Below are 25,111 nucleotides of genomic sequence, written 5' to 3' on the forward strand. Positions count from 1 at the left end.
TTTTCTGTGACTCAATTAGAATGTGAGTTGTGCCCGTTTTTCCTCACTCCACGTATTCCCTCCATTGCATTTTCTGTTGTGCTGTGATATGGTCGTCTGCTGTGCTAAGATGGTTGTCATTTGTCTCAGTGGAGCCCAGGTCCCTGGCAGCAGGTCATGGCAACTGACATTCAGGGGTAATTGTGAGGTAAGAACCATTTGTTTCCCAGTGGAGAGCGAGCAAGTTTTCCATATAACAAGTCTTAGTTGAAGAGAACACAGTCCGGCACAGAGTTACTGCGCCTGTTAAGGCCTTCAAGTCTTCCTCATTTATGGATAGAAGAAAAAAAAAAGATCTTTAGAAATGGTTGAAATATCATTGCTGACAACATTATTTCAGTATATTTCCCACATATGAGGCTCAAAGGTACTGAATCACATGACAGATATGTATCACATTCAATATATTTCTTTTGCATTAAAAGAAATCGAAGTGGTATGAAAGACATGTCTAAATGACCATCTTCACAACTCAAGCATCTTCCCCGACAGTAAGTTAGACATAAATGTGTGAACACTCAATTGACCCAGAGTTACACAACTGCACCATGAACTCTAACAGGGGAGAGGAGGTATGCTCTGAACCCCCTTGTTGAAACAGATGCTGCGGTAGGCGTGTGCAACGTCGCACTCATCATCACTAGCGTAGCACATCTTGACGAAGGGCTGCGCTGGGATAAGAGCGGAGCATGGCGACATCCTATTCAGTAACGCGCGGCACTGTTCCGCTCGTTGGGGCGAGACCATGTTAAGATCCACGGGCTGGATGTCGGGTGTCGGGCAGTGCGGGTCTTCCTGCCACGACCTCACCAGCTCCCGGAGGCTGGAGGCCTTCTTACCAGACGGCATCAGCCAGTCATTCCCAGCTTCGCCCAGGAGACCCGCCAGGCGACCGATGGTCCGGCCGAACACGTTGACGAGTACGACGCGGTGTTCTCGGAGGACTCGCACAGTCATGAAGGGTGACAGCACCATCATATCATTAGGCGTTTCCTTGATGCTAACTTCCCCCTCAGTCAGAGGTAAGCTCACTTCTCGTCCGTTGATGTCGACGGTAAAGTCCGGCTGGACAGTGACGTTAGTACGGCCGGTGATGAGGGTGATTCGTGGACGAGCCGAGTTCTGTGGGTGGGACATGGTAAGTGTGGTGGTGTTGTAGGCAGCCAAGAGAACCTCACACGGTGAGCGGGGCACACGGAGCACAGCGCCATCAAAGGTGAGGATCTCTGTGTCACCAATGACCATGGCTGTGCCGCTGGTGGACGGCAGCTGGTCTGTGACACGGGCAGGTACGAAACTGAAGTACGACCAAATCAGATCCCACAGTGGATTGGGAATGAATGAGGCACAGCGCCAGATCAGGTTTTCAAGCATTAACACTGGGTTTCGTTCTGTGAGGTGTTCGATGGCGGAATACAACGGCACACGCAATGGAATTTGTACATTCCAGTGATTTTCCTCCACCTTGACCACGGCGATACCCAGTTCATTCAACAGTTGATTCAGAAGCTTCTCGACTCCCAGAGCCACTAGATCGCCCTGAGGATTGGAAAGATAAGAAATTAAGAGTGATAATGATGATAATGATAATGATAATAGTACTTAAAACCAAAAGCAACATTACAGCATAATGTAATGTACTCTTTTGTAACTAAATGTACTCTTTTGTAACTTAACTACAAAAAAAAACTATTTGAAATCAGCGCAGGGATCGTTCACCTTCTGAAAAAACCCGATTCGAAAACAAAACGAATCATAACTAACGGAACCGTAGTTCATGATGATCCAGTCGACGGTCCTCATTACAGCAGGCGTGGCAAGGATCCTTTTGACCAGGTTGAAGAGGTCGTCGTGAACCCTCTGTCTTACACCGTCCAGGACGTGCAGGAGAGCCGCATACTCCTCAGGGTACTCAGTTGCGAGGACGTCCAGCTTGCTCTTCAACGAACTGAAGATTCTCGTGTGTTCCAGTTCTTGCTCAAGGTGACGTAACTCCTCCGGTGGTTCCCCGGTCCCCAGCCACAACATGAGCTTCACTGAAACTGTGTCGTTAGTGGTTAACTACCAGTTAGATCATTGTTTCTCGCAAGTGAGTAACTGCCAGTTAGATCATTGTTTCTTGTGAGTGAGTAACTGCCAGTTAGATCATTGTTTCTCGTAAGTGAGTATCTGTCAGTTAGATTATTGTTTCTCGTGAGTGGGTAACTGCCAGTTAGATTACTGTCTCTCGTGAGTGAGTAACTGCCAGTTAGATTATTGTTTCTCGTGAGTGCGTAACTGCCAGTCAGATCATTGTGTCTGTACCTGATGGAAAGGAATAAGGGTTGTTTCTTCTACGTGACCCAAAAAAGTATACTACATGTGACCTGGATTCTAAGTATATTTGGGGTTTTGCGATGGCCACATGGCGTATTCGTTTGCGTTAAGTAACAAAGGAAAAAAAGACATATTGTGTCAACGGAGTGATTTAACCAATGTTCGAAGCTGCAGATATCTTTATGTTTACTCGATGTCTCCGAAATATGTACCTCATGAACACGAAGTACGATGACTACGTCGTGTAAACCAGGCACATTTACACACTGCTCGTATTCAGGGATTCTTTAGTGTCGTTACTGTAACAGATTTAGGTTTAAGTAGTGGGGACTAAGTTGGCAACAAGTGGTGAAAGTCAGGGATACCATTGTCTCTGTGTGTGATTGTGGATGTAGGCAGTGAAGTCGTGAAGTACTGGTCAAGGTTTGTAGTCGTTTTCAGTCGAACTAAAGTCTGATAAATTCGTAGAATCAAGGATCATAACAAGAATGAAAACTGTATCGGTGCTGTTATGCTAATAATGAATCATAGTGTCTCCTTGTGAATCATGCAGTGAGTGTCTTCTTGTGAATCATGCAGTGAGTGTCTTCTTGTGAATCATATTGTATCCTTATGAATCATACAGAGTGCCTTCTTATGAATCATACAATGGCTCCTAAATCATACAGTGTCTCCATATGAGTCATGCAGTCTCCATGAGTCACACAGTGTCTCCTATTGAATCATACAGTGTCTCCATATGAACCATACAGTGTCTCCTTTCAGCAAAATGCAACATAAAGTTTCTGTTTTGGTTGCAATCTATATATATAAATACGACAAAAAGGAAGAGACAATAGCCTGACTTATTATGTACAGGAAGGACTTTTTAACGTTATCTGAAAAACGCTGATAAAACTGTCATAAATAATCCGAGCATCTTACCTTCCTTCAGTAGGTCTAGAAACCCTTTAAATCCCTCTTTCCAGTTCGTAACGCCACGGAGAAGGCGAAGGAAGAGGTCCTCGCGCAATTCGGCAAATCCTCGCCAAAGTTTTGATTGAAAATCTATCATTTCGGTGACCGTAGAATTCTCAAGCCTATGAAGAGCAGTCTCATACTGATGGACCAGCGTGTCTTGGACGAAGTACTGGTAGATCTCCAGCAGGCTGTTCCTGACCTCCAACGCCACCTGGACGAGCTCGGAACTTGGAAACTGATGCCCACCTCTTTCGGCTTCTTCTTGCAGGTGGCGATACACATCGCTGACCCAAGTCTCAAGACTCATCACCACCTTCTGCCACCCGTAGTCAACAGCATTCTGTATAGAATCACATTTAGAGTCATAGATATTTCTGATACCACAGAGGAAACACGTATTTAAGAGTATGTGGCAAAATCGGAAATCTCAGATGAAGTTGTGGGACAAACAATATAAATAAAGTAGATTAACGATCTTCTTGTTTTACCTAGCGCTCGACATCTAACCTGCCCCAGCGAGAGCGGAACGAGAACTGGTGACGTCGCGCAGCAGCACACCCTGCCGGCCTGAGACGGCCAGCTTTCATTGGTCAGACAAGGGAGTAGCTGCCTACCGTATTCATCTCTCATTGGTCAATCTTTTTTTCTCTGATATTTGACTTTTGTACACATCCCTAGACCATGCCGCAATGTCCTTACACGAGTGCATTTGACACAAGTCACGAAACGTTGCGTTAATTTATACCGAAAAAGAATTACACTACTGGTTTCTACTGAAGTTTGGATCTACCCCTGCTAAGAACTTTGGCCATCTTATTGGTAATCCACCTGAGCAATCTAAGACAAGTTGAAAACATCAGAAAGAAAATGATGAATGTGGAATTTGCAGTTATATTCAATAACACATGTTTGAGAGATCTCCAGCCTAAGATACACATATATGCAAACACAAACACATACATCATTGATATTCATAACAACAAACAATAAAGGTAGCACAGAGTTAACATTATCTTAGATCAAATCCACAGTATTATGACATCTCTCTTCTGTTTTCCCCGTTGAAGTAAACAATTAGTACAGAATGTCCGAGTGAGGCAAAATCCTTCCATCTCTTACCTTCACCTGGGCCCATCGTTCACTGTCGTATGCCAAATCAGCGCTGATAATGCTGGGGGTCTTTTCCTCAACTTTCACCATGATGATGGCATGGTTACCCTCTCGATCTACCTTACGTAGACTGACCTCAGGGATCATATGCTTCAGGACACCGAACTTGGCGATGTAGGCGTCCCCTTTGCCGCGTCTCACGGTCGTCATCTCGATAAAGCCCGGTTGACAAGCTTTAGCGTCGATGTCATAATTACCAAGTAGAGATGTGTAAGCCACAAGTTTCCCCTTCCAGCCTGCGCACTCAGGCACTTCCTCTGGTTCGACCAGGGCAGACATGTCCACCACGGGGCCCGTCCTCCGTCAGGAGACGGAATACGATTGCTGCAGCCCGAGATGGCAGGCGATCGTACTTAGCAGTCACCTGGTAAGACACTTGTGAAGAGGGAGTCTTCTGGAACTTGACGTCCAAGTCCATGGTTTGGGGTGCGTATGAAGTCACTATGGTGAACCTTGGGCTTGTAGTCAGTACCTAGAATGATACGTTATGTAAGAGAGAGTCTGTTATGCCAACAGTTAGTTGGTACGTACATTGCAGAGTTGAGCACTATTGTCAATTTCCTTCGGCGTTAAATGGCTGCCAGGAGACTTACCCTTGAAGCTAAGCTTTGTACAATCTTGATGGAGTTGTTGGAGATCCTGGTCGTCTCAAATTCGCCTGTAATTTCGTCCTCTGTATCGGGGAAGACGTCTAGCTTAAAGGTGCCCTTTTGGCTATCTCTATCGCCTCCAACCTGAACCTCAACTCGTACGTCTCTGGTCAGAGTTGGGTGGCTGAGGTGGCCCTGATAACTCGACTGCTGATCCCAGTAACTGTGAGAGGCCTGAACACCGACCTCGTGTTTGGCCTTGCTCTCGTCTTTGTTAGGATAGAACGTGAGACTCGCGTGTGAGGGAGAGTAAGAGGCCTCAGCCTGCGCGGTGCGGGACGGGTACTGGAGAAGCAGGGAGTAGGCGGAGGGTGAGGGTTTGTGGTAATGGTAGCGATAAATGCCACTCTGAGCACCCTCTACATTCCTGTGTCCTTCCGTGTTCAGGGCGAGTAGATCAAGAACCGCTCTCAACAGGTTCCGAATAGCCATCATGTCCACTTTAGACTCCAAGGATTGGATTCCTCCTGTCGGAGAAGTCTTCAGGACCCAGCCGAACATCGTAGCTGGGGCGACCACGTTCGTCGTCCACTCGAGACTGTACGTGTTGTCCCTGTGGCTCCATGATACCCCGACAGTAAGGGGCTTCCTCAAACTGGATCTCGGGGTAAAAATCTGAGAAAACGAAACAGTGATAAGTGACAGTATCTTAACATCGAAAATGGAAAAAAGGAAAAAGGAAGAAAAGTCAAAATTACGCATGCAAAATGCTACTGGTCATATCATACAAACCTGAACTGTTTGGAAAAAAAAGCAAAGAATTAATGTGATAACTACGCATTAAAATATGATAGAAATGAACTCAGTCTTTAAAACGTTTTGTGATGGAATTAAAAAATGTACATCACCTTTGTCAGTCTTTGTTTGCCACACATTACACTGAGAGTCTATTCAAGTCTAGTGTGTCCAACGTGATTAGAATCCCCTTACCGTGAGATACACAACGCGATCCTCTGGTGTACGCTGATGATTCAGTTTGATCTCGAAATATCTTTCTTGGCTTCCAGACGATGGGTCGAGGAGGCGGAGGTGAACCTTGTGACTGTCTGAACTGTTACCTTGGTGTTCCAGGGCTAGATCACCCGCCACACTGTACTCCACGTCCTGTAGACTCTTAAAACTAAGACGAGCCTGAGTGTGAAGAATGTTATCATTACTCTGGACGATGCTGCTCATGTCCAGAGACACTGTTTTGTGAGAGGGGTCCGTAGCTGTCAGGGCAAGGCCGTAGTTCCCTGGAGACTGGGGCGACTGGTTCTCTGCCGTTAGATCTACCTTCAAGCGATAGGTCTGTGCCATCCAGGATGCGAGCCCCCTGACGGCAGAAATGATGTGCTTTAGTTCTGAGCTTTGGATCCAGAACAAAAACCCTTACGTGCATCCAGACCCTTTACGTGCAAGCATTATATTAAATGAAGAGGTAACATTGAGTCTAAAAACCATATCAATTGCTTGGAAATATATCCCTAATGCTTTCATCATTTCAGTAACAGGTTAACATCAACATATTCATCATGGAAGAAAAACTATATGGCAATGGAAGCCCCACTCGTCAAGATAAACAAACGAAGTTCATTACTTACTGGACTGAATAGTATCCCGGTCGGGCTTGGTAGGGTATCCACTGGGCTTTCAGAGCGGCATTCTTACTCACGTCACGATCCGCGTCCCAGTACAAGTCGACCTCCACATCCCTCCGCTCGAAGTCCACTGCGGCAGAGCCATTCACCCTACGAGGGGCGGGGCTGTCGAGGAACATCAGGTTATCCAGTGTAACGACAACACTCCTCTGGTGGACGAGGACGACTTTCGTGGTGCAGTTCATAAGTGGCGGGAGTAGGAGTTTGAGGGTGAAGGTCCTCTCACCCTCGGGACGAACGGCCATATTCCACACCGCGGCATACACGGGCGTCTGCCCTGTCTTCACTTCCAAAGACGCTACCTTCGCCGTGGGGGAATCTATGAGGTCTGCAGATATGGTCTGTGGGCCGCCAGCCGGAGCAGCGAACGTAAGGCTATTACGGGAAGACGTTCCGGAGGAAGACGCGACTTGGACTGATCTGTCGGCCTGAAGGAGGACGCGCCCTCCATACTCGAGGTTAACCCCGGCCTTGTAGTGGCCTCCTCTCTGCCACGCGAGGGTGCTGGCATACTTGATGGGGTGCATGTGCTCAGGCAAGTCCAGCTGCGCAAACATAGATAGATATATATATATATATATACACATTTGTCATCATGTTACGCGTCTTTCCAGAGTGTTCAAGCGCATTTCGTGCTACGGAAAGAGAGAGAGAGAGAGAGAGAGAGAGAGAGAGAGAGAGAGAGAGAGAGAGAGAGAGAGAGAGAGTAACAGACGTGTAGAACATAGAGAGAGCTTCTGCTTTAGATCTGACTCACCATAAATGTTTTCTTGAGTGCGTTGCCAGAGCGAGTGTGTAAGGCCGTCAGGTCAATGATCTTGCCCACGTCGTCGCAGGGAATGACTCGGAGAGTCGCGCCCACAGCGGCAGCGCTGTAATGTATGTCGTAAGACGACTTGTATACCGCACTGCCAGTCGTAACTGAAAGGAATAGTCATGAATATATATATATATATATATATATATATATATATATATATATATATATATATATATATATATATATATATTTTTTTTTTTTTTTTTCTTATTATTATTATTATACTTTGTCGCTGTCTCCCGCGTTTGCGAGGTAGCGCAAGGAAACAGACGAAGAAATGCCCCCCCCCCCCCATACCAATGTACATACACACGTCCACACACGCAAATATACATACCTACACAGCTTTCCATGGTTTACCCCAGACGCTTCACATGCCTTGATTCAATCCACTGACAGCACGTCAACCCCTGTATACCACATGACTCCAATTCACTCTATCCTTGCCCTCCTTTCACCCTCCTGCATGTTCAGGCCCCGATCACCTAATTTGAAGCATTTATCATTCTCCTGCATGGTGCTCTTCTCAGCCTGTTTTGCTACACGGGACCAGTAGCTTCGGCAGGCAATATCTCCCTGACTTGGCCCATGTCTAAACTTTCATTACACCCTTTACCTCTACTCAACCACGTCTTTTTATCCACAGATGCAACCCCCTGACGCAGATTATTTCTTCAACCACCTCACACCTGATTGTCCAAACAAACCCTTATGCATGCCAGACCTTTCCTGCGAGCATATTTAAATGAAGCACTCGAGCAAAACCATATCATTGTTGGAAATATATCCCAAGCTATCACATTTCGCTGCGAGATAAATATTCATTTCAAACAATTTTCAACTTCCAAATTACGCCCCACTCCCTCAACAAACGAAGTTCATTACCTTCTGGACTGATAGATCCCTCCGAGTTGTAAGGATATCCACCTCGGCTTTTCCATGCGACATTCCTCCACGACTACCCACCCTGTCCTATAAAGTGCCTCCCACATTTCCTCTCGAATGTCCCTGCGCACCATTCACCAAAGCGGCTCGAGGCAACATCAGGTTTCTCTCGACAACACACCTCGGTGATCATGCGAACATTACTGATGCATTCCTAAGTGCTCGGGATAGGATTGCAGGGTAAAGTCCTCCCCTCGACGAACGTCCATTTACCCCCTACAACCCGCATCAAACCAATTAAGCCCTCTGAATCCAAGACAACCTCGCCGGAACTCTATGAGTCTGCAGATAGCTTGTCTCCTCCTACCGGACACAACCGTTACGATCCTATACAAGACTTTCCGTTCGAACAACTTGACCTACCTACAGCCTGAATGAGACCTCCCCATACTCGATAACCCTGGCCTAGTACTGGCCTCTCTCAATCCAAAATGCTACAACAATATTTGCTTTGCGTTCATTTCTCACAGTCTACTCGCAAACAAACTGATCAACTTATACCATTCTGAAATCCGTCATCTTTCCCTCTTGTCAGAATGCTCAGCGCATCCTGCTACGAATACCATAAAAAGAAGAGAGAAAAAAGAAACGAATGAGATGGAGTACACTACCCGCTTGTGTAACATATGGATACTCTGCATTAGCATCCGACCTCACCTAATTTCCATGAGTCGTATGCATAGCGAGTGTATAAGCCGTCCCAGGTCAAATATATATATCTTTCTTTTCTTTTAAACTATTCGCCATTTCCCGCGTTAGCGAGGTAGCGTTAAGAACAGAGGGCTGGGCCTTTTTTTGGAATATCCTCACCTGGCCCCCTCTGTTCCTTCTTTTGGAAAATTAAAAAAAAAAAAAAACGAGAGGGGAGGATTTCCAGCCCCTCGCCCCCTCCCCTTTTAGTCGCCTTCTACGACACGCAGGGAATACGTGGGAAGTATTCTTAATCCCCTATCCCCAGGGATATATATATATATATATATATATATATATATATATATATATATATATATATATATATATATATATATTTTTTTTTTTTTTTATTATTATTATTATACTTTGTCGCTGTCTCCCGCGTTTGCGAGGTAGCGCAAGGAAACAGACGAAAGAAATGGCCCAACCCCCCCCCCCCCATACACAAGTATATACATACGTCCACACACGCAAATATACATACCTACACAGCTTTCCATGGTTTACCCCAGACGCTTCACATGCCCTGCTTCAATCCACTGACAGCACGTCAACCCCGGTATACCACATCGCTCCAATTCACTCTATTCCTTGCCCTCCTTTCACCCTCCTGCATGTTCAGGCCCCGATCACACAAAATCTTTTTCACTCCATCTTTCCACCTCCAATTTGGTCTCCCTCTTCTCCTTGTTCCCTCCACCTCCGACACATATATCCTCTTTGTCAATCTTTCCTCACTCATCCTCTCCATGTGCCCAAACCACTTCAAAACACCCTCTTCTGCTCTCTCAACCACGCTCTTTTTATTTCCACACAACTCTCTTACCCTTACGTTACTCACTCGATCAAACCACCTCACACCACACATTGTCCTCAAACATCTCATTTCCAGCACATCCATCCTCCTGCGCACAACTCTATCCATAGCCCACGCCTCGCAACCATACAACATTGTTGGAACCACTATTCCTTCAAACATACCCATTTTTGCTTTCCGAGATAATGTTCTCGACTTCCACACATTCTTCAAGGCCCCCAGGATTTTCGCCCCCTCCCCCACCCTATGATCCACCTCCGCTTCCATGGTTCCATCCGCTGCCAGATCCACTCCCAGATATCTAAAACACTTCACTTCCTCCAGTTTTTCTCCATTCAAACTCACCTCCCAATTGACTTGACCCTCAACCCTACTGTACCTAATAACCTTGCTCTTATTCACATTTACTCTTAACTTTCTTCTTCCACACACTTTTCCAAACTCAGTCACCAGCTTCTGCAGTTTCTCACATGAATCAGCCACCAGCGCTGTATCATCAGCGAACAACAACTGACTCACTTCCCAAGCTCTCTCATCCCCAACAGACTTCATACTTGCCCCTTTCCAAAACTCTTGCATTTACCTCCCTAACAACCCCATCCATAAACAAACTAAACAACCATGGAGACATCACACACCCCTGCCGCAACCAACATTCACTGAGAACCAATATATATATATATATATATATATATATATATATATATATATATATATATATATATATATATATATATATATATATATATATATATATATACGTGTGTGTGTGTGTGTGTGTGTGTGTGTTATTCTAACGTCAGAGTCAGCATCCTCCACATACCTTTAGCCGAATTCCTGCTGACAAAATCTTGCCCCAGCCTCCCCTCGCTGGTGTGCGTGGCATCAGCAGACACAACAGTCTTATCTCCCTCGGTTAACTTGAAGGCCAGGGAGTACTTGGCGTAATCACCTGACTCTTCCGTCTTACGCAGAGATGACGCCACTTTCCACCTTCCCAAAGCCCCGTGGAACTCAACGTGGCCCGGCTTTATTTGTAGGGGAACGAAGGAGTCTGGCCCGTACCTCACCTCAGTCGTAACTGGCACAAGAGACAGATCGTTTTTCAGTGGATTATCTCTCTCTCTCTCTCTCTCTCTCTCTCTCTCTCTCCCCAAAAAATGATACATTTGTTATCACATATCATTACGACATCGTAAGAAGTATATTAAGATATTTATGGATATGGTTCACGTCACTTATTTCGTTTCATGTTCCACAAAACAGGCAGATGGTATATAAGACCAATGTCCACTTACATCTAAGACCCGTGTCGAGGTGGTTTCTTAACGCGTTCTTTGTCATGGATTCAGCACCGAGGGAAACCACAGAACCCTTCATTGTCTTGCCAAGTCTTCCATGGAAGACGTGCGACTCGGGAGGGAAACTCGCATTGTGACTGCTGTAGATGTTAATTTCATGCTCTTTCCCATCTTCCACTGACCTGGTGTCGAGATCCACCTTGATTCCATGCTGCACTTCCGTCTTACCATATTTGTAATTTCCAACGACCTGCAGGCCTTTGTGGTCCTCCCTATTGCTGGCGGTCGCCCATAGCTCAAGTCCAGATGTAGGGGAAGACCAGCTGGCAGACACCTTGTGGCTGCCACCTTCATTCATGTAAGATGTAAAGGCTCGAGTTTCCCTCTGAACGGAAGATCCAGTTGTCGCTACCTTCAACTCGATCGACTTGCTAGAATTTGCACGCTGGACATCTACATTCAAAAGATACCCCCTCATGGAAGGCTCCGTTTTCTCAAGGTACAACTTGAATTTCGAGGGTGAACTTAGTGGCAGAGAGTTGCTGCTACTCGAGGCATCTGTGACGTTGAGGTCATAACAGAACCGGAGGCCAAAGATCTTTTCAAAAATGTCGATGCATGACTTCTTCCTGAACTTGACGTCCCTCGTAGGTGGCGGGGTGATCCTTAGGTCTGGCCTGTCTTTGATGCTCTTTGTGAGGTGAGTCTCCGTCTCCAGGTTTATGAGATCCATGCTCTCAGGAAGGTCCAACAGAAGCTCAAACTTATCCTCATTCTTGGCCTTGACTGTCATTCCACCGTTGCTGGACATCAAATGCTTGCTCGTGATTCCTGTCCTGGCCAGGTGGCTAGCAAAGCCAATGAAGCCATTCGCTTCAAGAGATATGCTCGGGGTAAATTCCACGAGGTTCTCTCGATCTCTCTGGCGTGTCGAACTTCCAGCGCGAGTGAAATTCCCCTTCATTTTCAGGCCGACAACAGCTGTTGCCTCCAACTGAAGCTTGAGTGGCGTCCCCTGGATGGTGGGGAAGGAGTAATCCAGGTACAACTGACCCGTTCTTACAGAGTCGGTCTCCCAGTTCGTCGCATTCCTCTTGCAATTCATGGCATCTCTGACGTAAGAGGAGAAGTTGTCTTTCACTTCGTCGACATTCATGTCTTCCATGTGCTTAGCGAGTGAAGCGAACGTTATTTCCTGGCCCATGAGGCGGAGGAATACATCAGCCTGGGCAATCTTGCTCGTGTCAGCGTTGTAGATCTTGCTCAGCAAGCTGAATAAGTCAAAGGCATCGGTCGAGCGTTGTCTGCCCCCGATGCGATTGAACGATGTCGCTATACCGTGTAAAATCTCGCCAAGGTTAACCCCCTGAGGATATCTGTCATGTCCAAAGACGTCTTCCAGAACTTGCTCTAGACCCTCAAACCTCGCGCCAACCTCGCCTATGTTCATCATCACTCCCCCTAAGGCCGCAGTGAGGTTAAGATCAACAGAACGAGGGGCAAACGACGATTCCGGGGTGTAGATGAGGTTGGTCTTGACCCCAGCGCCAACACCGAGTGACGGGGAGAAGTAAGACAGATCTATGTGACGGGAATAACTCCTAATGTCCCTCTGATAGTCTCTGGGGACGACAACATCCTGCAGGAGGTACCGGAGGTTTTCCATGTCAGGGGCGTCGGACTGCTGATGGTTTAGTAGATGGCTCAAGATGAAACCACGAACTGAAAGCGATGAAATACGAATTGATAAGTCTCAAGTAAGGATAAAGAAAATAATGTTATTGCATCAACGACTGGAGACTCGCCATATCTACTCTAGGAAAAGACTATAATAAACAAAAATGTGATCAACCTTGAGTGTTACGTTCCTGGGAAATATTGGCCACGATGTTGTTCAAGTCCTTTTGCTGAGCACAGGGAACAGCTGTGAGGTAGGATGCAATACGAACTTCCGTGTTAGCAACAGGATCCATTGCCAGACTAACGAGCCTTTCAGTTATCTGTGGAGAAGGTTTTGTGAGAAATATATGTTATTAGAAACTGAAGATTTAGGTAAATATACTCCTATATCTGAAGCTCAAGTTACAGGTAATACTTACAGTGTAAGTTACAGGTAATACTTACAGTGTAAGTTACAGGTAGACAGTGTAAGTTACAGGTAATACTTACAGTGTAAGTTACAGGTAATACTTACAGTGTAAGTTACAGGTAATACTTACAGTGTAAGTTACAGGTAATACCTACAGTGTAAGTTACAGGTAATACTTACAGTGTAAGTTACAGGTAATACTTACAGTGTAAGTTACAGGTAATACTTACAGTGTAAGTTACAGGTAATACTTACAGTGTAAGTTACAGGTAATACTTACAGTGTAAGTTACAGGTAATACTTACAGTGTAAGTTACAGGTAATACTTACAGTGTAAGTTACAGGTAATACCTACAGTGTAAGTTACAGGTAATACTTACAGTGTAAGTTACAGGTAATACTTACAGTGTAAGTTACAGGTAATACTTACAGTGTAAGTTACAGGTAATACTTACAGTGTAAGTTACAGGTAATACTTACAGTGTAAGTTACAGGTAATACTTACAGTGTAAGTTACAGGTAATACTTACAGTGTAAGTTACAGGTAATACAGTGTAAGTTACAGGTAATACTTACAGTGTAAGTTACAGGTAATACTTACAGTGTAAGTTACAGGTAATACTTGCAGTGTAAGTTACAGGTAATACTTACAGTGTAAGTTACAGGTAATACTTACAGCGCTGTTGCATTTTGCTTGTCTGAATGCTTGTGCTGCTGCCACTCGGATGTTGGTCTTTGCATCTTCGTTCTCCAGACAATCAAAGACAGACTTGGATGCCTCTTCGGTCATGACGCCCATGTTACCCAACGCCTTAAGGACCGTCAGGGCTGACATTTGCCTCTCTGGATCGCTTGAGAGAGAGCACCCGTTAGGAAGTCTATTGCTTAAGGCGACAGCCAGACCCTGAACAGTTGGTTCGTCGTAACAACTGGGGTTGTGTCGACAGTAAGTGTTTACCATGGACGCAGCGGACAGGGTGGCTGTTGGCAGATTTCTGGGAGACTCAAATAGTTGTCTGAGAGGCTCGAGGGCATCCAGGTCCGGACGTAGGTACCAGAAGAGAGACGCGGCGTAGAGTCCAGCGCGACCCTCTGTGGTGCATCCCTCCGTCAGCTCCCTCACGATGACCTTCACACCGCCAGATTCATGGACGAAGGCGACAGCGTCTAGGAAGAGGCCCTCGACCTTCTTGCAGCCCTTGAAGATGTCGCTCTCGCGAATGTCGTCCAGAGTTCGTACCACGGCTTCCCCAGGCACGCGACGCAAGAGCTCCATGGCCTTGGCGACCAGGGTAGCGGTGTCGTGTTCAACCGCACCTTTCGTCTTCTCGCAGATCTCCACCATGGTATCACCCAACTGGCTTACCAGGGAAGGGTCCTTCTTGGGGGTGCCGTAGTCGTACAGCAGGCTCTTGTGGACGAGGCTGACGTGAAAGAGGGTGCGGATTGCAGCTGGTTGTTCGGTGGAGTTTGAAAGGTACTGCAGTGAGGACTCCTGAGTGGATAGGACTTCCCTGTAGGCCCCGTAGGTCGGACGGGTCATGGTCGTATCCTCACAGTTGATGGCCGAGTAGATGCCATTGTCAGTTTCTTGTAGACAGATTGAATTGGACTCCTGAGGGCCTTTGAGCACAGGGATTGGGGTCTGACCTGGGGTTGGGTAGCGATCCTTGCATTTACTGTGATCCTTCTCCTTCCTCGCGATAAAATTCTTGCCCTTGATCCCTATCTCGTACTCCGTGGGGCAGTTTCCTACCACGTCTATCTGTTGAAAGTGTACATAAGGACAAGATGGAGCAATCAGAAACCTAAGTAATTAGTAACTGCTTGCTATATTGTTGTTGTTACATGTGTGGCGGGGTGGCGAAGGGGATGAGTGGGGGCAGACGGTGTGAATTGTGTGCGCGTGTGTGTGTGTGTATATGTATGTGTACGTTGGGATGTATGGGTGTGTGGACGTGTATGTATATACATGTGTATGTGGGTGGGTTGGGCCATTCTTTCGTCTGTTTCCTTGCGCTACCTCGCTAACGCGGGAGACAGCGACAAAGCAAAATGAATATAATAAAAAAAAAAAATATATATATATATATATATATATATATATATATATATATATATATATATATATATATATATATATATATATATATATATATATATATGAAATTGGTTAACTGGACGTACACAAAGAGCAGTGATTAATGGTCAAGCCTCAAGATGGTTAAATGTGCGAAGTGGTGTGCCACAAGGATCAGTCTTAGGACCGCCTCTCTTTCTCATACATATTGATGATATTGAGAACGGGCTGTACTGTAAGACATAAAAATTCGCAGACGATATCAAGTCGGTAAATGAATCTACGACAGATTTTAAACGTCTGTGGCTTCAAGAGAAGGTAGACAAACTGATGGACTGTGCTCACAGGTGACAAATAAATTTTGATATCGAGAAGCGGAAAGTCTTACGCGTCGGTAGCGAAAACGAGAAGTAAAGCTAGAGAATGACTCGAGTTGAGATGCAAAAGGTAAATAAGGATGTAATAATCTTTAGTCATCTAAATCCAAGTAAAACAGCGCACAAAAGTTATACAAAGGGTGAGCCAAACTCTTGGTGGATGTATAGGTCAGGTTATCAAAGTCATTTCAGGGAAATTATCCTTACTCTTCACAAGCCATTGGTGCGACCCCAGCTTGAATACTGTCATTTAGTTTTTTGGTCACCCTACTCGGAAGAGAGACGTAGACAGAATGAAGAGAGAGTAATAGCTACGAGCTACCATGATGTACTGACTGACTGACACAGTGAACAAATCTTATGAGAGACAATTAAACGACTTTGTTTATCTTTGAAAACAGAAGGTTAAGAGGTGATCTAAAACAGACATTAAACAAAGTTATCAAAGACTTCAGAAATCCCGATCTAACAAACTGCTTAAGGATTGATTCGTCTGCTTGATCTGTGATGGATACGAACTCGTAGACAATCATTTTACCTGGGATGAGGCGTGGTATGGAATGATTAATCAGTCAGGGTAGATGAATGCAGCGCCTCAGATACGTTTAAGAACAGACTTGATAAACATTTCGCTTCAGATGCATGGTAGACATTATTTGCGACTCCTTACTCAAATGAAAACTTTGATGTACTTTTTGGTTTTGGAATAACTGTAAGTCTTTTCTCCTCGTACCTCACTAATCTAAGAGCTTCTGAGCCCTTACACCATTGCAGACAGCCTCGTCAGAACCCATTTAAGTCCTGCATCTGCTTAGAATTCCTCTGTCTTCCTGTGCATATAACTCTTACCTCATCGATGTATCGACCGTTATTCACTGTGGACAGGGAGGGTAGTGAGTTCTGGAAGGCGGAGGCGACGCCCTTCTTGAAGTTGATGGACCAGACGTCGTCGTCAGGATGACTACACACGTGATGTACACGGCCGTCGCTCACCGCCACCACCAGCGGGTACCTCTCCAAGAAGGTGGCAGCAGGTGGACCTGCGAGGAGTGAGTGACTGATTATTTTTTTTGGGGGGGCCGCAGTTTTGCAGCTGCTTTGTCATGTGCTCCTACCTACTACTACATCCTGTGGGCGGTGGGGCAAAGGAGGAGGAGATATATAAACAGTGTGTGTACATGAAAGGTCCAGGGAGCTGGGGGCCTTAGCGATTGAAACCCATCATAGGCTACATAAAGTGGGAGGAGATCAGTAACCAGGGAATATGTAAGAGTAACAAAGGACATCGTAATGGACCGAACTGACGTTTGAGTCTTACAAAGACATCGGTAGTTTGTGTAGTGATTAGAAAAAGAAAACGTGTAGGGGACACTTACATAACTGAGGCTGAATTTAGAAAAATATAGATAGTGAGCAAATCATGTGACAGCATCATTGTGCTTTAGTGGACGTTACAGAAAATCAAGGTTTGACTTAGGGTGACACACGTAGTCAGCACAGCTGGGTGCAACGTTAGGCTATGGCTGCGTACAGTAATGATCAACACTGAATTAACATTAGCCCCAGTGGAAGGGGTTGTCCTTCGGTGGAATCTTATATCCTGACTAAAAAAGATAAGTTTTTTCATTAATGTTTCACTTTATATCTTCATTTCTTTCATGGTTGAGTCGTAAGATTTCAACCTTACAGCTCACTCAGTTCTTTTTCTTTATCCAGCTGATATCTGATGTGACACAGTGAACAGTGTCTTCAACACCCTCAGAGTTATTCAGAAACTGTATACTCTCAGTGAATGGTAAAGTGAGGGGTGTTGTGGTGTAGTAGTGGCAGTGGTGGTGTGTGAGGTGTTGTGGTGTAGTGGTGACAGGGGTGGTGTGTGAGGTGTTGTGGTGTGAATGTGGTCTGTGCGGTGATTCTAGTCTTTAAGTCATATTATCACTACATCACATCTACAGTGAAATCACTGTATAATCAAAGAGATTGATATATATATATATATATATATATATATATATATATATATATATATATATATATATATATATATATATATATATCCCATCTATACTAACTTGTTAGCTCATCACTTTTCAAATGAAATCCTCTTCAATCTTTTCTATCCCACAGTAACAGAGCGACTTTACTGTGTGCACAATACTTCCCACTGGTAAACAAAAGACTTACAAATATAAACATTTGAATACTTAAACACAGGCATGACGTCCAAAGGCAAAAAGGTTTTCCTTACCTGGAGCTTCATCTATCTTGAAGTCCTCTATAGATATGGCCATGTCACAGGGAGTCAGCCACGTCAGTTTGACTTGGGAGGACCATGTAGTCTCTGAGTAGCTACCGCCCACATCTTTCACCCTGACCAGCGACCTGCCATCGTATCTGTAGGAGTAGGTGTAGTTGGAGGCGTACTGGAGCTTGGGGGAGCCAGGGACGGAGCACTCCGTGGAGCAGAGTGGAGTCTCGTTGATCCTCGGCCCTGGTGATGGAAGGGGAAGGTCATATACCCCAGAACACATACAGTTAGAGGAGGAGGAAGCAGCGGCCTTTTGGGAGGAGTGACGAAGCGGCGGTGTGTGTGTGTGTGTGTGTCAGGGTGTGAGGAGGTCTATACTGCCACCTAGCTTTGTCGGTGGTTTGTTTGTATGGGTAGGGAGTCCCACACCTTAACCATGAGTCGTCATGAGTCTCTCAGTCATACAACTTTCGTTTCGCACGGCAGTCATCACAATAATTATTGTTTCGGTGTCTCTTAACTACAAAAAGTGAAGTAGAAACAACTTTTTCTGACAATTTTCTGAATTTGGAAAAATCAAAAATGTATCGAAGTCATTCCGAACAAGCGAGGCAGAGGAGTTCCTTCCCTCTCTAACAACCGACTGAGTTGTTGGGTGATCAATTGTGTTCATATGAGTCTATATTACTGAATAGCACTATAGATTATCGCTCATATTGCACTATTACTGTCTGATGGTGGAGAATATGGTTAACAACATTCACTAACACACACACACACACGTACACACACACACACTCACACACACACACACACACGTACACACACACACACACTCACACACACACACACACACACACACTCTGATAATAGCTGTGAATCACACACATCTCAGTCATGATAAACCATTGATAACGAAGGATTTCAAAACGACAAACTGGGAGGGTGGAATTTTGGATTGGCATTGTGATATATGGATACAAGGACACAAGTCTTTATAGAACGTCTACGAAGATATGTCTTAAAACAACATGTCATTAAACTCCCTGAGGATGAGAGGGACTGAGACGTCATCATTGTTAGATATTGCTACCATGGTGGATATTACCTTCACATGCACCAGCGCGGTTATTGAGAATATTATACGACGACACTCCAACTGGAAGATGTGATCCTATATCGACCAAGTTTAAGTACGTGGCAGATAAGATCTTAAAAGAAAAAGCAGAGATGACAAGAGGGTTAAGAACAGGAGCTATAGTTTCAACTTCTCTTGAAACTTTGAGAAATTGGAGTTCAGTCGCCAGGAACCAGAGATTTACGGTGAGAGGCTCTGGGATATTTATAGTGAAGGAGGTAAGAACGTGGGTACTACCTGTAGTCCCAACTAAAGACGGAGGGAATGATAAGAGAGACGAGTTAATGGTTTAAGATGTAGCAAAGTCATGAAGCTCCGTCCGATATGTGCAGTGGTGGAGATCCAGACGGGAATGCAGGAAGGCCACAATTGCAGGGTATAAGAGAACATAGAATGACTTTAGCAGGATAAGAAGAGAGGAACAGAGAAACTTAGAGATGAATGATGTCGAAAAGATGAAAGGAAATTTAAAACTTTTACGTAAATTCATCTGAAGTCAGTTTACAGTAAAAGAGCAGGTAATTCAGGCTATGGGACTCAGAGGGAAAGAATTTCAGAGAACGATGTAATGATGAATGAGGAAATAAATGATAATTTTAGGATTGTTTCCACGATGGGAGACACCACAACCACAACACCAATGAGACATGTTGTGGAGGAGGCTTTAGAAATCCTAGAGTAAGGGAGAAAGTGTTCTACCTTAGTATTCTCTGCTTGTTGTAGAAGGCGACTAAGAAGTGGCGGGAGCGGGGGGGCTGGAAACCCTCCACTTCTTGTGCTTCAGCTTCTAAAAGATGGAGGAGCCAAACGAGGATTGCTCATCCTCCCCGAAGGCTCAGGCTTCGGGGAGGATGAATGTGTATGGATGCAACAAAGATGAGGAGAAAGGAGAAATAGGTCGTATGTTTGAGGAAAAGAACCTGGATGTTCAGGCTCTGACTGAAACAAAGCTAAGGAAGGGGTAACACTACTGCTGAAGCAGGAGTTAGGGGATCCCAATGTGTGAAAGAGTGTAAGGTAGTGAGCTCTAGACTGATTTAGGTAGAAATGAAAGTGGGTTGTGCGAGATGGGGTGATTATTAGTGCCTATACACCTGGCCATGAGAAGAAAGGTATGGTGTAGTCATGACAGTGGTGGTGTGTGAGGTGTTGTGATGTACTAATGACAGTGGTGGTGTGTGCGGTGCTGTGGTGTACTAATGACAGTGGTGGTGTGTGAGGTGTTGTGGTGTACTAATGACAGTGGTGGTGTGTGCGGTGCTGTGGTGTACTAATGACAGTGGAGGTGTGTGAGGTATTGTGGTGTACTAATGCCAGTGGTGGTGTGTCAGGTGTTGTGGTGTAGCAAGGAGTGTATGTAACTCACTTGCTTGAGCCCCTGCCACTATGGCGAGAACGAGGAGACCTGCGGAGGTCGCCATGGTAGTGCCACACCGTCACAACCACTGCCGCTCAGCTTGGGTCGTCCATCCTTTGTATACCCGGCAGCCAGGGGTTGCCAGCAGTCAACTGCTGACGAATGTCTGTAAGTAATATCTGTTGTTGACAGCAGCAGCTGTCTGTCACTTTACTTTCATTTCAAGGAGTAGATTCTCGAGAAGTAAGTATACCCTCAGTGAGGTGCCTGCATTACAATGCTACGATGTGTGGCATGTAGGTGTTAGTCATTCATGTTTCGTATGTAGATTACGTCCAAGGTTTGATAATCTGGTACCAGGATTTCTAAAATCTGAAAGCTTTATTGATGATAATCCAAACTTAGACAATATGTCTCATACTTGATGATAATAAACCAGACTTAGACAATATGTCTCATTCTTGACCTATAGTGCTCAAATGTACCCTTTTCCTCCTTAATACACATTATACATTTTTCTTTCATCATTCTCGAAACTTTCCCTATACTCCCGACCATTTTCGTGTCTCACTCTTTATCTTGCAGTAATAGTATCTTTACTGTTATTCTTCCCATACGTATGGGATCCAAGACCTCTCTATGTACTGTATCTCCAGTCGTGTTCTCTGACGGCCTTTCTTCTCAACACTTCCTTCTCCTGAAAGCTCCTTTCGACCAGTGTTCCTCCATTGTCCTAACCCACTTATCATCACTGTTCGTATATTAATAGAGGTCAAGAACAGAAATTTGCTGCTCATACACATCATATATTTTCACGTCAGAGTCATCAGTGAAGAACTGGAACCTTTTGAGCCTTCAACTTCCTCCTCTAAAGACAGGTTCAACTTCCTCCCCCAAACACACAATATGATGCCCTGGTTCACCAGTGTCGTCTATATTTATAGCCATTACAACATGGTGGTTTGCTCGCCCTTCTCTCTACACTAGATTACCCATCACGTGCCCTTGGTAAGTGTAGTGTTTGCGTCGTATAACGCAACATCAGCGTAAGACGATTGCTTGGCACGGCAACTTGCATATCTCACATGATATGTTATCGTCATTTGTCGGGCCGCGCATGACCGCGTCTCGAGAATCTACCAAGTGCATGACACTGAAAGATATTACCATGTAAATAACTGTCTCTTCTTTTTTATGATTAATTCTGTTTTCTTTGTGTAAAAAGGAAGAAAATAATTATTCATTACTAGTTCTATAAAAGAGGAATCTGTGTTGTTGTGTATTAATAATGTCACTTTCAAATGAGCTAAACAAATTACTTTTGAATTCCTTAATTACGTTTTTAATGATATGCGTCAGACTAGTGGCTGTAATGACTCTAAATCACACACAATAAAAGTAATGACAGAGGTTAGACACACACACACACACACACACACACACACATGCCTGGTCCAACCCTCAATGGGGTCAGACGTGTGTCAGTGTTGCTCCCGGGCCGCCAGAGGTCAACTATAGACCTAAACTCACCCACAAGATTGTCTCCTTCCAATGAATTCAGTCGTGAAGGCAATATATATATATATACACACACACACACCTTAGCTAACTTTACCAGCGAACAATTTCTCCAGCAACTCACTGAGAGAAGTGTGTGTGTGTGTGTGTGTGTCTAGAGAGAGGTTTACGTTGGTAGCTGTGGTCGCCTTAGTGTAAACACCACAACGCTGGCATATAATCCGACTGGTTATTGTAGAGAGCCAGCGACTCGAGTGTCGGAGGGGCGATCGCTTAGTATATAAGACACCATATGACCCTGACAGATACCACCGCCAATGTGGACCTCACCCCAGTCACCAAGACTACTAACCCCTCCACTGCTTCACCCTGTACCAACCACTGCTCGTACAGACATACACAAGAGCAGTCCTGTACCTGAAACGGTGATTGTCTCAAACAATCCATGAAAAGGAAATACCTTAGTTAACCCATAGTTATGTGTGTGTGTGTGTGTGTGTGTGTGTGTGTGTGTGTGTGGACTAATAATGTTATTATAAAGCAACCAACTTGAAAGAAAAATATGCTCGCCGTTAAATACATAATACATGTCAAGATAATAATACTGGAACCTAACCAATATGTAACTTTACATTACTTAATATTCAACGAATCACCACGAAATGTATGCTATGTAAACCCATAGAATTATCTCTGGAAACCCTCTTGTACAAGGTAGACCTTCCTCACTCATGGGTCTATTCAAAGATTAGATATATAGTCAACCCTACCTCAGCCTTAAGCTGTTTTGTGATTCATTAACTAGTCACTATAATGATCCTCCTCTCTAGTTCTGTAATTTCTCAACTGATGGTTGCCTGAATTTGATAAATGGTTTCTTCATTTATCTATCTATCTGTTTGTTAATATCCATACACAAACGTAGTGGCTAGTGGGTCATCACGGGTCGTTGTTGAATATATCTTCCCTCGGGGCTTATCGATAAGTGGGTACCTGACTGAGGCTTCTATGTGTGTGTGTGTGTGTGTGTGTGTGTGTGTGTGTGTGTACGACTTAGAAGTAAAGACACGGTATATGTAAAGTTGTGAGACGGGGCAACGGGAGTGTACAATTCTAATTGAGATGTGCACTGGCGAGGATATAGATGGCGCTACATCCAGGCAACATTCAAAAATGACAAGAGAGCGAGGAACGAGTACACTGACGATGAGAAAGGACAAGGCTGGAGGAAAACCCAAAGCTTTTCCATGAGTTCATCAAGCGTCAGTTACAAGATGAGAGGATAGACAGCAAATGACATTAAGGGATCCAGGTGTTTGAACTGTTGTGGATGATGTAAGGATATGAGAGGAACTGAATGATAAAGTCCAGATGATAGGTTTCCACAGTGGTGAGCACTATAACCCCAAACACAAGTGAGATGTAATTGGGGAGGGAGGAGGTTGTAGCGAACGAGTTATCCAGAAAAGACATTTTGCAGAATACTTAAAAAGTCTTGACCCATAAAGGGCTCCGGGTCCTCACTGAATCTCCCCATATTCGCTGAAGACGTGTGCAGATACACGACGCAAACCTCATGAAATAATGGTCAAGATGTCACTAGAGAGAGAGACCGAGGGCTGTAGAAATGGAAATGGGCAAAAGTCATCCTGTCTATAAGCAACGAGGCTAGGGAGAAGGAGAGAGCTGCAGAGAATTAAAAAGCAAATCGATGACTTTCTACAGAGGAAATAGCTACCTAAGTTCGTGACAAAGCAGTTGTAGGGAGAGAAGGTAACGTAAGACAAACATTTGAGAGTTTCTGCAAGAGAGTGAGCTTTGTCTTAGACGAAGGGAAAGGCGGGTTGGGACTCTTTGTGTCCGGATTGCCAGAAAGCATTTATCTGTGTCGCAATGGAGGCTGATTTAGAAGCCGGACCACTGAGCAGAAATGAGGTGGAGACTTCTTCAGTGAACACACACTTATCTCAGTAGAAGGGAACGGAGGATGAATTTTTCAGTAGCCTTTTCCAAATGGGTCAAGGTAAATAGCAGAATGCCACGCTACACGGTACGGTACTCTTTTTGATCTATGTAGACGACTTGCCTGAGTATGTTGGCAGATGAAGTAAAGGTCACGAAGGCAGTGAAAGATGAGGAGGATTCCATCAGCTTACAATGGAACCTGAGCCGACTCTCAACTTGAACTCATACATGGTTGATGAGATTCAAGTCGACAAATGTAATGATGATGGCCTCTGAACAGGAACATTGAGCAATGGATTGGATGACATGGTCGTCTTGGAGGCAATGCTACACATTTGGCGGAGACAGAAGCATCACCCCATAAGATATAGTAATTTACCCAAGGAAAGTCAGAAAGATAGTTACATTAGTTATTCCAGTCAGCTTTGCTGAGGTGCCAAAAATTACGCTTAGAATTGGCTGCTGAAGTGAGAGATGCCGTTAGAATTGATACGTTTTGAGAGTGTGATCATATGAACCAATTGGTTGTGGTATTCTGTATTATTACCGGGATGGACTACACTTGGAAAACAAAGTCAGAATATTGGGAGAGTGGTCACAGCAGTCAGGAATATGGATGGATAGGGTGGGAGACAGTTTGCTCTATGTTATTGAGAATGGAGAACGTGAGGGCCTCAATCCCTACAACATCCGTATGGGAGGAATTCAACCATTCCCTATGGTGAACGTTGAAATTCCCAAGGTGCAGATGGGGGAATATCACAGTCTCATGGCAGGAATTTAGATGGTCGAAGAAGGATATAAAATCTGTAGAATTAGGAGAGCAATAGGCGAAACAGAGGAAAAATGTGGTAGTAGGAGGCAGACCTTGAGCCACATAACATCAAAGTTTGGAGACTCAGGGCCCTTGAGGCGTGCAGCAGGTGTGTTGCGGTCGGAATTTGCACAAACACCAACTTTGAACAGGACTCGTGAGTGGAGGTTATAG

At 44.7% G+C, this 25,111-nt stretch overlaps 1 protein-coding gene across 1 annotated transcript in view; it reads right to left on the reverse strand.

Moving 5' to 3' along the window:
* Positions 1-355: 355 nt before the first annotated feature.
* Positions 356-25,111, reverse strand: part of LOC139754941 (uncharacterized) — a 53,645-nt gene continuing 28,889 nt past the window's right edge. Inside the window, 16 exon segments of the mRNA XM_071672760.1 lie at positions 356-1,578; positions 1,804-2,081; positions 3,280-3,655; positions 4,435-4,779; positions 4,781-4,957; positions 5,079-5,750; positions 6,066-6,450; positions 6,719-7,320; positions 7,533-7,696; positions 10,874-11,131; positions 11,349-13,073; positions 13,204-13,351; positions 14,117-15,205; positions 16,747-16,937; positions 18,146-18,490; positions 19,254-19,417. Coding sequence (XP_071528861.1) covers positions 595-1,578; positions 1,804-2,081; positions 3,280-3,655; positions 4,435-4,779; positions 4,781-4,957; positions 5,079-5,750; positions 6,066-6,450; positions 6,719-7,320; positions 7,533-7,696; positions 10,874-11,131; positions 11,349-13,073; positions 13,204-13,351; positions 14,117-15,205; positions 16,747-16,937; positions 18,146-18,490; positions 19,254-19,417 — 7,903 coding nt within the window. The 3' untranslated portion in view covers positions 356-594.

This window comes from Panulirus ornatus, chromosome 18 (assembly GCF_036320965.1).
Source record: "Panulirus ornatus isolate Po-2019 chromosome 18, ASM3632096v1, whole genome shotgun sequence".
In the NCBI taxonomy this organism is placed as follows: Eukaryota; Metazoa; Arthropoda; class Malacostraca; order Decapoda; family Palinuridae; genus Panulirus; species Panulirus ornatus.